The sequence below is a fragment of the Populus trichocarpa genome, chromosome 12, assembly GCF_000002775.5.
Source record: "Populus trichocarpa isolate Nisqually-1 chromosome 12, P.trichocarpa_v4.1, whole genome shotgun sequence".
Classification (NCBI taxonomy): Eukaryota; Viridiplantae; Streptophyta; class Magnoliopsida; order Malpighiales; family Salicaceae; genus Populus; species Populus trichocarpa.
Window position 1 is genome coordinate 8,010,462 of NC_037296.2, and position 13,551 is coordinate 8,024,012.

The window sequence follows — 13,551 nt, forward strand, 5'->3', positions numbered from 1 at the left end:
ACTCGATCTTACCGAGTTAATTGCTACATCGCACACTCGTGCACTTGCGAGTTAAAACAAGCCGAACATAAAAAGCGGTCAAGCAATTTTGGCGCCGTTGCCCGGGGAGCTAGCAAGCAAAGGTAACAAATTTATATTTTATTATTGGAAAACAAAAAAAAAATACATATAAATAAAAAATCAAATGGCTGGTTTTACCGCCTAAAAAAAAATTGACCTCAACTTTTCGAATATTGGACTGTGGACTGGACTATTAATTATTGGATTTGGTTGGTTCAACCATTTTTCTTTTATTGTCTATTCTAGTTAGTTTCTAATATTTATTGTTTATATTATAAGGCTGGTTTTATCGCCTCTTGTTTATTTTATTTTATTTTGTTGTTATTATTTTTCCTATATTTATTGTCTGAAGTGCTTGGCCGGTTTTACCGCCTCTTGTTTATTTTATTTTATTTTGTTGTGATTATTTTTCTTATATTTATTGTTTGAAGTGCTTGGCTGGTATTACCGCCTTTTATTCATGCTTGTTATAATTATCTTTTAATGTTTATTGTTGTTAATATTGCTTATTAGTTGGAGAGTGAATTTCTTAATTTGTTGTATTTTTATTTTTGTGTTATTACTTTATCTTTTACGTTTCATTTACTTTTATTTGCAATCTTCTTTTTCTTTTTTCTTTTTTTTTCGTATTCATATAATTGTTATAATAAATATATATATTTTTTTATCATGGCTAATGTTGAAGATGTAGAGGGTGAAGGGAGTGTTCAAGGTAATGGACCTCCACAATTCAATGATCAACCTAATTTTCAAACTCTTAGGGAGTATCTTCACCCGGCTAGACAAAGTACACCTTCGTGTATTATCTTGCCTCTTAACCAACAAGCTTTCAATTTGAAACCGGGCATGATTCAACTTCTTCCCACATTTCACGGTATGGATTCTGAAAATCCATACATACATATTAAGGACTTTGAAGAGGTATGTAATACTTTTATTGATAGAACATGCACCGAGGAAACCATTCGGCTTAAATTGTTCCCATTCTCTCTAAAGGATAAAGCCAAGCTTTGGCTAAACTCCTTGCGTCCTAGGTCTATAGGTACATGGAGAGAAATGCAAGCTGAATTTTTGAAAAAATACTTCCCCACTCATAGGACGGCAGCCTTACAACGTCAAATGATGAATTTTTCTTGTAGTCCAAATGAGTCATTTCACCAAGCTTGGGAAAGGTTCAAAGACTTGTTAAATGCATGCCCCCACCATGGTTTTGAGATGTGGAGGTTAGTGAGTTTCTTCTACGACTCTCTTACCGCAGATTTTAAAAAGCTAGTGTCAACCATGTGTAATGGTGAGTTTTATGACAAAGAACCAAGTGAAGCCTTTGATTTCTTTGATCAATTGGTTGAAAACACAAAGCAATGGGAGACTTCTCTCCCACTTCATGTTGAGTCTAGAAACACCATTTCTCATTCAAGTGGGAAGTTCCAATTGAAAGAGACTGATGACCTCAATGCTAGATTAGCCTCATTGGCTAGGAAAGTAGAGTCTCTTGAGATTAAAAAAGTGCATGTCATGAGTGAACAACAAGAGGAAAGTTGTGTTATTTGTGAGAGCAAAGGGCATAGGACAACTGAGTGTCCTACCATTCCAGCCTTCAAGGAAGTGCTATATGGCCAAACTTCTGATTCAAGTAATGTTAGAAAGCCATTTTCAAACCAAGTAGGCAATCCCTACTCTGAGACCTACAATCCTGGATGGAGGAACCACCCAAATTTTAGATGGAGAAATGAGGGCTCTTCAGTACCTCAAACATTTCAACCTCCACCCCCACCATTTCATGCTCCCACACATAATACATACCAACCACCTCATAAGAGATCCCTAGAGGATACTCTTCAACAATTCATGCAAACACAAGGAGGAATCAACAACCAAGCTTACAAATGTCAAGACCAGACCAATAGGACCTTAGATGACATTCGAAGTCAACTAACCAAGTTGACTCAATCACTAAGCATTCAAGAGAAGGGAAAGATCCCAGCTCAACCAATGCCAAATCCTAGAGGTCAGGTACACATGAGTGAATCCTCATCTAGTGAACCTTCAAACCATGAACAAGTCCAAGCCATCATAACCCTTAGAAGTGGAAAGATTGTTGACAAAGCTATAGGTTTTGAGATTCCTAGAGGTATTATGGAGGAGAAATCTAAGGAAAGTGAAGAGGAAATCAAAACACAAGTGACAAATGAGAGCTTGAGTGACAAAGAAGGTGAGATAAATGAGAAAAAGATGAGTGAGAAAGGAGATGATTCAAGAAAAATTGGAGTCAAAGTGAGTGATTTAGAATTTGTTCCTAGAGCACCATTTCCACAAAGGTTAGGGAAACCTAAACATGATCTTATGAACTCAGAAATCTATGAATTGTTCAAACAAGTGAAAGTCAACATTCCACTCCTTGATGCAATTAAACAAGTCCCATCTTATGCAAAGTTCCTTAAGGACTTATGCACAATCAAAAGGAGATTGAATGTGAAAGAAAGAGCCTTTCTAACTGAACATGCTAGTGCCATCATCCAATTTAAGACCCCTCCCAAATACAAAGATCCTGGTTGTCCTACCATTTCATGCATTATTGGAAATCATAAGATAGACCAAGCTTTGTTGGATTTAGGAGCAAGTGTGAATTTGATACCCTACACTGTTTACGAACAGTTAGGTTTAGGAGAAATCAAGCCTACTCGAATCACCCTTCAATTAGCTGATAGGTCAATCAAGATTCCCAGGGGTATTGTTGAGGATGTGTTGGTCCAAGTAGATAAATTCTACTTTCCTGTTGATTTTGTAGTGTTGGACACCGCACCTATTCAAGGTTCTAATGCTCCTATCCCAGTCATCTTAGGTAGACCTTTCCTAGCTACATCCAATGCTTTAATCAACTGTAGGAATGGGGTGATGAAATTGTCTTTTGGGAATATGACTGTGGAGATGAACATATTCAATGTCTCCAAACAAATTGGTGAACATGAGGACATTAGAGAGGTGGATTTGATCCAAACAGTTTGTCAAGAACACTTTGAGAGAGAGTGGATCAAGGATCCATTGGAGAAAACTTTAATTCATGATGAAAGATTTTGTTCTTTGGAATGTGTTGATGAGGAAGTAAGAGAACTCGAGACTTATTTAGATCCAATGCCTATTATGTCAATAGGTCAATGGACCCCATCGTTTGAGCCTTTGATTTCACCCCAAGTGAAAGCTGAGGCATCTCTTGTCCAATCTTATAAACCAGAAAGGAAGCCTTTACCAAGTGATCTTAAGTATGCTTTTCTAGGGGAAGATGAATCATATCCTATTGTGATTTCATCAAAACTTAGCATAGAGCAGGAACAAGAACTTTTGAGAGTGGTGAGAAAACACAAGAAAGCAATTGGGTGGACTATTACTGACTTGAAAGGAATTAGCCCTCTTTTATGTACACATAGAATCTATCTTGAAGAAGAGGCTAAATCTGTGAGGCAAATGCAAAGACGATTGAACCCAAACATGAAGGAAGTAGTGAGAGGTGAAGTGCTTAAGTTACTTGATGCAGGTATCATTTACCCCATTGCAAACTCAAAATGGGTTAGTCCAACCCAAGTTGTCCCTAAAAAATCTGGAGTCACGGTAGTGAAGAATGAAAATAATGAACTAGTACCAACTAGAATCCAAACTGGATGGCGTATGTGCATTGATTATCGTAAGTTGAACATGGTGACTAGGAAGGACCATTTTCCACTTCCATTTTTAGACCAAGTGCTTGAAAGAGTAGCTGGAAGAGCTTTCTATTGTTTTCTTGATGGATACTCAGGTTACAACCAAATTGAGATTTCCTTAGAAGACCAAGAAAAAACCACTTTCACTTGTCCTTTTGGTACCTATGCGTATAGAAGAATGCCTTTTGGCTTGTGTAATGCACCAGCCACTTTTCAAAGATGTATGATGAGTATCTTTAGTGACATGGTGGAAATTTTTTTGGAAGTTTTCATGGATGATTTTTCAGTTTATGGGGATTCTTATAAGTTGTGTCTAATGCATTTGGAAAAAGTTCTTGAAAGATGTGAGGAGAGCAATCTTGTACTCAATTGGGAGAAGTGTCATTTTATGGTGACACATGGCATTGTTTTAGGTCACATTGTCTCTTCAAAAGGGATAGAGGTAGATAAGTCAAAGGTTGAAGTCATTCAAAAATTACCTACCCCTCGAACTGTGAAAGATGTGAGATGCTTTTTAGGACACGCTGGTTTTTACCGAAGATTCATTCATTCTTTTAGTACCATTGCCAAACCATTGTGTAACTTGTTGTCACAAGATGTTCAATTTGATTGGACATCAAAATGTCAAGAAGCTTTTGAAAAGCTTAAAGGGTTGTTGACCACTGCACCAATCATGCAAGCTCCTGATTGGTCTTTACCATTTGAACTGATGTGTGATGCTAGTGATTTTGCGGTAGGGGCTGTTTTAGGGCAAAGAAAAGATAAGAAACCTCATGTCATTTATTATGCTAGCAAGACTTTGAATGATGCTCAATTGAATTACACTACAACTGAAAAAGAACTCTTAGCTGTGGTCTTTGCATTAGACAAGTTTAGGTCTTATTTGGTTGGATCTCTTGTTATTGTTTTCACTGATCATGCAGCATTGAAATACTTGCTCACAAAACAAGAGGCCAAGCCACGTTTGATTCGATGGATCCTCCTACTCCAAGAGTTTAACCTTGAAATTCGAGATAAAAAGGGAGTAGAGAATGTAGTGGCTGATCATTTGTCTCGTCTTTCAAGCTATGAGACCATAATTGATGAATCTCCAATAAATGAATTCTTTGCTGATGAAAATTTATTTTGTGCAGGTACCGTTTCCTACATTGGCTCTCCATGGTATGCCGACATAGCAAATTACCTAACCACAAGTCAGATTCCTTCTCATTGGTCTAAACTTGACAAACAAAAATTCTTGCGCAACGTGCGTACCTTTTTTTGGGATGACCCCTACCTATTTAAATACTGCCCTGACCAAATTGTTAGGCGGTGCATCCCTGATCATGAAATTCCAAGTGTAATTAATTTTTGTCATGCATTAGCCTGTGGTGGGCATTTCTCTTCCAAGAAAACCACTGCCAAGATCTTGCAGTGTGGTTTTTATTGGCCCACCATGTTCAAAGATGTCCATGCCTTCTGTGTTGCATGTGACCGATGCCAACGACTAGGTAACCTCACTAGGCGTAACATGATGCCCCTGAACCCCATTTTTGTTTTGGAAATATTTGATTGTTGGGGGATTGATTTCATGGGACCTTTTCCAAGTTCATTTGGTTACCAATTCATCCTTGTAGCTGTTGATTATGTGTCTAAATGGGTGGAGGCCATTGCATCTCGAACCAATGACCATCGAGTTGTGGTCAAATTCTTGAAAGAAAATATTTTCTCTCGTTTTGGCATGCCCCGGGCTATGATTAGTGATGGGGGAAAACATTTTTGTAACAAGCCCGTTGGAATTTTGATGAAAAAATATGGTGTAATTCACAAGGTCAGTACCCCCTATCACCCACAGACTAGTGGCCAAGCTGAGTTGGCAAATAGGGAGATCAAGAACATTTTAGAGAAAACAGTCAATCCAAACCGTAAAGATTGGTCCCTAAGACTAGTTGATGCTTTGTGGGCATATCGCACTGCTTACAAGACCTCTTTAGGAATGTCTCCTTATAGGCTAGTTTATGGAAAGCCTTGTCATCTCCCTGTTGAGATTGAGCACCGTGCATATTGGGCCATCCGACAATTCAATGACAATGAAAATGAGGTTGGCAAAAATAGAAAGCTTCAATTGGATGAATTAAAGGAGCTGAGAAATGATGCATTTGAAAATGCAAAAATTTCAAAACATAAGATGAAAGCTTTGCATGATAAACATATTTTTAGAAAATCCTTTCATGTTGGCCAAAAGGTTCTCTTGTATAATTCACGATTACATCTCTTTCCTGGGAAGTTGAGGACAAAATGGATTGGTCCATTTGTGATTAAATCCATCTCTGAGCATGGTGCATTTGAGGTAGAAAATCCTAAGAATGGAAATGTTTTCAAAGTAAATGGTCATCGATTGAAACCTTATCTTGAAAACGTTGTGGCTGAAGTTGAGACATTGGATCTTAAAGATCCAATACCATTGTAGTATCAGAAGTAATGAGTTTTTATTTTTATTTTTATTTTTATTTCATTTTTATTTATTTATTTATTTTTCGTTCTTCCATCTCTTATATTTTCTTGTTCATGCATTAGGGACAATGCATTATTTTAAGTTGGGGGGTGTGAGGTTCTTTATTTTCAAAAAAAAAAAAAACATCAATGTTTTCTTTTAGTTGTGATATGCAAAAAAAAAAATCAAGCAAGAAATCAGCTCATGTCCAATTCAATCAGACATTCATCCTTGAGAACAAAAGGGGAGTAACAGTTTTCCAAAGGTGACAAGTGGATTCTTCAGCGCGCCCAGCCCCTGTTGACTTAGAAACTGTACATGAGGGGTCTCGCTATAACCTAATTTTCTTAGGTGCAGTCATGGTCTCGCCTCCTCCTACCCCAACTTTGGAGGGTCTCGATTCTTCGTATCCAGTGTGCCCATCATCTCTGGTGGCCGGCGATCCTGTTAGGTCCGGTGTTGCCTCCCTTGACGGTGATGAGTTCATTTCTGGTGACGCCTTCGTGATCTCCTCTGTCACTACCGATACAATCAGCTAGGTTTTAGGCTTAATTGCTGGTGTTCAAGGTCCAGGTACTTCTCTCCCCTCTATCATAGGGCTCTGGACTAGCATTACAGCTTTGATTTTTGGTTTATTTCCTTGGGTTTTTCCGATGCTGCAAGGAGACGGGCTAGGGCATCTCTTGCCCCGTTTCCTTAGTTCTGTCCCTCTCTGATGCTTTTTTAGAGGGCTCTATGACCACCATGAGGCTCTTCCCCTCATGTAGTTCGGGCTTTGAGGTCTTGGGGCCAGTTGTCTATGGCTCCTGATGGAAGAAGCCCCTTTTGTATGCTGAAGCTATCGTGCTTCTGGTTGTTGATCTTTTTCTGTCTCTGGTTCCCCTACTGTTGGTTGGGTTGCTGGAGTGGCTGTTCTTCTGAGGATGTTATCTCTATGTTTCTTTGCATGGAGGTTTCTTGTACTGGATCCTCGTGTCCAGTTCTGGTTTGGTCTGTATTTGCTTACTGCTGTTTTGTAACTGCGCTGATGTCTACCTCCGGAGACAAGAGAGATGCTTAGTGGACCTATGAGCATTATGTTGGGATGTTGGTAAGCCACTGCTTGGTTTCTCATCCTGTTGCTACTGCTGATTGTTTTCAGTCTAGTCTGCTTTGCCAAACATTATAGTCTCTGGTAGATACCCATTTGGCCGGTTCTGCTCACAACATGAAGCTCTGCTCATGTACAGCAGTGGGTGTGGCTTTGGATATGTGCGGAGTCCTGCTTGATGACGGATTCCTTTGCCTACTGTGGAGTTCTTGTTGGGTAAGGTTCTCTCCTCAACTACTTGGTCAGCTTGGCGGTAGTTTCTTCCACTTTCTGGCTTTGTATAGCTGCTTTGCGCATCTGCCATGCTCCTTGCACCTGGATAGCTAGTTTGTTTGTTGCTGCTATATGCAGCCTGAGGTTCTCTTCGCTTGCATGGGCAGTTGGGGACTCTGTCCTTGCTTTGGTTAGTATGATTGTCGCTGCTACATGCAGCTTGGTATGTTGTGCTTCTTGAAGCTGGCTGGAATTGGGTGCTGCTCCTTGCAGCTTGTTGCTGGACTATGTCCTTGAAATGCTATTGTTTGGTCGTGTGCTTGTTCTGCTGGACATGACCTTGATTCCTCTCGTGGGATTTGTTGTTGCTTTATGCAGGTTTATATTTTGAGGCTTGATTTTTGCTGCTTCATGCCGCCTGATATTCTCTTTGATTGCATAGGTAATTGGAGATTTGCTGGACTCTATCCATGGTCTGATTCGGCTGGCATCTCTAGGATCTCAACAGTATGGGTGAGGCTCTCTCCCCATATGTCTGGGATACTGGAAGCGAGCTAGCCTAAGGCGTATGGTCTGCAGGTGATGTTGTATGACCTTGAATCCTCTTGTGGGTGTTGTTGCTGCTATATGCAAGTTTCTTTATTGTGCTCCTTGTAGCTGCAGCTGGGCTTGATATGCTGAAGTTTTGATTGTTGCTGCGATATGCAGCCTGATGTCCTCTTTGATTGCTTAGGCAATTGAAGGTTTCCTTTTTAGTGGGAGCATGTTCCCCTAGGCGTTTTTTATTTCTCTTTTGCCCTGCATGAGGGCTGTCCATGTTATTGTATATGGGGTCTTATCCCCTTTCTCGGGTTGGCTTGTGCTGGGGAGAGTGTTCCCCTGCACTCGCCTTTTGTGTTTGCTATGGTTTGTTCAAGGGAGTCTGTTCCCTTTGCTGGTGCATGTAATGTTCTGCTGGTTTCCAGCTTGTACTGCAAGTTTGTCTTGCTCTTTTTTGATCTATACATTTCTTACATTTGATCAAAAAACAAAAGTCAACAAAAACTGAGTCGGTGGCGACTGGGAAATCGTAAACGAAAAAGTTCCAAAGGTGACAAGTGGATTCTTCAGCGCGCCCAACCCCTGTTGACTTAGAAACTGTGAATGAAAATGGAGCCACTACCGTCTCCCAAATCGTGAACGAAACCGCTTTCGAAGGTGTCGCGTGGATTGGTTAGCACTAACAGCCCCTAGTGACTTAGAAATAGTCAATGAAAACTGGTTCGTTGCCGACTCAGAAATCATCACCTAAAAACCTTCGAAAGGTGACGCGTGGATTCAGAAGTGCTCGCAGCCCTTGTTGACTCAGAAAACGTCAACGAAAACTGAGTCGGTGGCGACTGGAAAATTGTCAAAGAAACAACTTCCAAAGGTGACAAGTGGATTCAGAAGTGCTCGCAGCCCTTGTTGACTCAGAAACTGTTAACGAAAACTGAGCCACTGGCGTCTTCGAAACCATGAACGAAAATGATTCCAAAGGTGACGCGTGGATTGGTCACCACTAACAGCCCCTGGTGACTCAGAAATAATCAATGAAAACTGGTTCGCTGCCGACTCAGAAATGATCACCTAAAAACCTTCCAAAGTGACGCGTCGATTCGAAAGTGCTCGCAGCCCCAGTTGACTCAGAAAACGTCAACGAAAACTGAGTCGGTGGCGACTGGGAAATCGTCAAAGAAACAAGTTCCAAAGGTGACAAGTGGATTCTTCAGCGCGCCCAGCCCTAGTTGACTTAGAAACTGTTAATGAAAACTAAGCCACTGGCATCTCTGAAATCATCAATGAAACAGATTTCAAAGGTGACACGTGGATTGGTCAGCATTAACATCCCCTGGTCACTTAGAAATATTCAACGAAAACTGGTTCGCTGCCGACTCAAAAATCATCACCTAAAAACCTTCCAAAGGTGACGCGTGGATTCGGAAGTGCTCGCAGCCCCTGTTGACTCAGAAAAAGTCAACGACAAATGGATTCTTTAGCGTGCCCAACCGCTTTTGACTTAGAAACTGTTAATGAAAACTGTGCCACTGCCGTCTCCAAAATCATGAATGAAACCGATTCTAAAGGTGACGCGTGGATTCGGAAGTGCTCGCAGCCCCTGTTGACTCAGAAAAAGTCAATGAAAACAACTTTCAAAGGCGACGCGTGGATTCGTCAGCACTCCCAACCCCTGTTGACTTAGAAAAAGGTAATGAAAACTGAGCCACTACTGTCTCCGAAATCATCAACGAAACTGATTTTGAAGGTGATGCGTGGATTCGTCAGCGCCCACAGCCCCTGTTGACTCACAAATAGTCAACAAAAAATTGGTCATTGCCGACTCAGAAATAATCACCTAAACACCTTCCAAAGGTAAGGTGTGGATTCAGAAGTGCTCGCAGCCCCTGTTGACTCAGAAAAGGCCAACGAAAACTGAGTCGGTGCTGACTGGGAAATGATCAACGAAACAACTTCCAAATGTGATGTGTTGATTCGTCAGCGCGCCCAACCCCTGTTGACTTAGAAACTGTTAATGAAAACTGAGCCACTAGCGTCTCCTAAATCATCAACGAAACCGATTCCAAAGGTGACGCGTGGATTGGTCAGCACTAACAGCCCCTGGTGACTCAGAAATAGTCAACGAAAATTGGTTCGCTGCCGACTCAGAAATCATCACCTAAAAACCTTCCAAAGGTGACGCGTGGATTCAGAAGTGCTCACAGCCCCTGTTGACTTAGAAAACATCAACGAAAACTGAGTCGGTGGCGACTGGTAAATCATCAAAGAAACAAGTTCCAAAGGTGACAAGTGGATTCTTCAGCGCAACCAGCCCCTGTTGACTTAGAAACTGTTAATGAAAATTGAGCCACTGCCGTCTCTAAAATCATCAACGAAACCGATTCCAAAGGTGACCCGTGGATTGGTCAGCACTAACAGCCCCTAGTGACTTAGAAATAGTCAACGAAAACTGGTTCGCTGTCGCTTTTTATGATCGGCTTGTTTTAACTCGCAAGTGCACGAGTGTACGATGTAGCAATTAACTCGGTAAGATCGAGGTCATATCCACAGAGAGCTAGATCTGGAAATTAAGCTAGGTAACAAAAAAAACTCAAGAGAAATTAAATTAACAATAACTTGGTTGAAAATGATTGATGGATTTGTTTTCAAAGATGAAAAAGTGTAAATAGATTTTAAATGACAAGAAAAAGTAAGTCTTGGTCCAAATCAATTTTAATGGTGATGTATTGGTGATTCCTTCAACATATATAAGATAACTCAACCTAATATCAACGATGGTGATATTAGATTGGAAGATATTACAATGAAGTTTAAAAAGATGAAGATTGATTATTGCTTAAGAATGAACAAGTATTTTCATATTAAATAAGACATTGAATCAAGCAATCTCTATACCAAAACTAAGGTTTGTGCATAAAAATTCAAGATTATAACATTACCTAAATGATTTCTAAAATTTCTTTGCAATAATAAAACATTCATGAAGAAAATGAAAAGATAGACATTAAGATTCATTCATATCTTAAAGAACTCACCTCAACCACCATCATCCTTGATTTGGATCCAAGAAGGAGATTAGCCAACCATGATTATATATAATAACACTTTAATAAACATGAAATAACTTGAATCAAACTGAAATAATGAGTTTTACAAGCTAAAGAACCGAAATCTATAAAGAAGAACACAACACAATTTCAGTAAAAATTCAGACACAAATCTGACTCTAACTTTGGACAGACATTCGACCCTCTTAAAAGCCTCTTTTGAAGATGGCTATTAGAGAAATATTTATAGGCCATTATGTTAGCTTTCCATATCATTAAAGAACAGCTCATTTGGACATTGGAGTCAAAAGTTATGGGCCAAACACCGAAAGGTGTTCTGGAAAATCAAATCAGGCCAGCTTGGAGAACACTTTGGTGCACGTTTTTCTTCCTCCTTTGTGAGCTGTCTCTTTCTTCTTTTTGACCCAAAATAATGTGATAATGTCCCCTCCATCTTTCCATCCATGTGCTTGACCTCTTGGATCAATGAATTACCCAAAATAAATCAAATGTTATTTGTTGTGTGGACATGTAAGATCATGGATTGTGCTTGGGCTGATTTGGAGGCTGATTTGGGGCTGAATTTAAGCATCAGATAAGGATACAAATGTTCCTATTATTTGGGCTAAGATTGACATTAAAACCTTGAGTGTTTGATGGTTGAAGTTTGCACACAACATAAGGCAAGTTTGGGCTTGAAATAGATCATATGATATTCTTTTCTAGAATTGGAATAGAATTGATTTTTGGGGCAAATTTGGAGCACTTATTTGAACCAAGATTTTCTTCAATCTTCAACTAAATTTCTCTTCAATTCTTTGTTCCGAATTCCGACGTTGAATTTTCTGAAATAATTCATTTAAGCTCCAAAAACCTATCGAAACATTAAAAGAAACTTCATTACTAAAAAACACATCAATTATTATAAAAAACCCAAATAAAAACAATAAATACATATGTAAAATAAAAGACTTAATGATACTTTTGATGCACAATCAACTGCCGACTCAAAAATCATCACCTAAAAACCTTCCAAAGGTGACGCGTGGATTCAGAAGTGCTCGCAGCCCCTGTTGACTCAGAAAAAGTCAACGAAAACTGAGTTGGTGGCGACTAGGAAATCATCAACGAAACAACTTCCAAAGGCGACAAATGGATTCTTTAGCGCGCCCAACCGCTTTTAACTTCGAAACTGTTAATGAAAATTATGCCACTGTCGTCTCTGAAATCATGAATGAAACCGATTCCAAAGGTGACGCGTGGATTCGAAAGTGCTCGCAGCCCCTGTTGACTCAGAAAAAGTCAACGAAAACTGAGTCGGTGGCGACTGGGAAATCATCAACTAAACAAGTTCCAAAGGTGACAAGTGGATTCTTCAGCGCGCCCAGCCCCTGTTGACTTAGAAACTGTTAATGAAAACTGAGCCACTGTCGTCTCCGAAATCGTGAACGAAACCGATTCCAAAGGTGACGCGTGGATTTGGAAGTGCTTGCAGCCCCTGTTGACTCAGAAAAAGTCAATGAAAACAACTTTCAAAGGTGATGCGTGGATTCGTCAACACGCCCAACCCCTGTTGACTTAGAAAAAGTTAATGAAAACTGAGCCACTACTGTCTCCGAAATCATCAACGAAACTGATTCTGAAGGTGATGTGTGGATTCGTCAGCGCCCACAGCCCCTGTTGACTCACAAATAATCAACGAAAATTGGGTCATTGCCGACTCAGAAATAATCACCTAAAAACCTTCCAAAGGTAAGGTGTGGATTCATAAGTGCTCGCAGCCCCTGTTGACTCAGAAAAGGCCAACGAAAACTGAGTCGGTGCCGACTGGGAAATCATCAACGAAACAACTTCCAAATATGACGTGTTGATTCGTTAGCGCGCCCAACCCCTGTTGACTTAGAAACTGTTAATGAAAACTGAGCCACCAGCGTCTCCTAAATCATCAACGAAACCGATTCCAAAGGTGACGCGTGGATTGGTTAGCACCAACAGCCCCTGGTGACTCATAAATAGTCAACGAAAACTGGTTCGCTGCCGACTAAGAAATCATCACCTAAAAACCTTCCAAAGGTGACGCGTGGATTCGGAAGTACTCGCAGCCCCTGTTGACTCAGAAAAAGTCAACGCAAACTGAGTCGGTGGTGACTGGGAAATCATCAACGAAACAACTTCCAAATGTGACTCGTGGATTCATCAGCCCGCCCAGCCCCTGTTGACTTAGAAACTGTTAATGAAAACTGAGCCTCTACCGTCTCCAAAATCATCCACGAAACCGATTCGAAAGGTGACACGTGGATTTGTCAACGCTAACAGCCCTTGTTGACTCAGAAATAGTTGATTAGTACTTAAAAGTGCCTTTTTATCAATGTTTTATATCATCATTTTGCACTTGAAGTATCAATAACTCCTTAACTAAATCATGTTTTATAATAA

General features: G+C 40.2%; 1 protein-coding gene across 1 annotated transcript; it reads left to right on the top strand.

Annotated features, from left to right (window-relative positions):
- Positions 1–729: 729 nt before the first annotated feature.
- Positions 730–3,629, top strand: LOC127904107 (uncharacterized). The gene is made up of 5 exons (XM_052446059.1): positions 730–772; positions 1,382–2,272; positions 2,384–2,952; positions 3,160–3,320; positions 3,593–3,629. The coding sequence occupies exons 1-5, from the start codon at positions 730–732 to the stop codon at positions 3,627–3,629; spliced, it is 1,701 nt and encodes a 566-aa protein (XP_052302019.1).
- Positions 3,630–13,551: the final 9,922 nt, after the last annotated feature.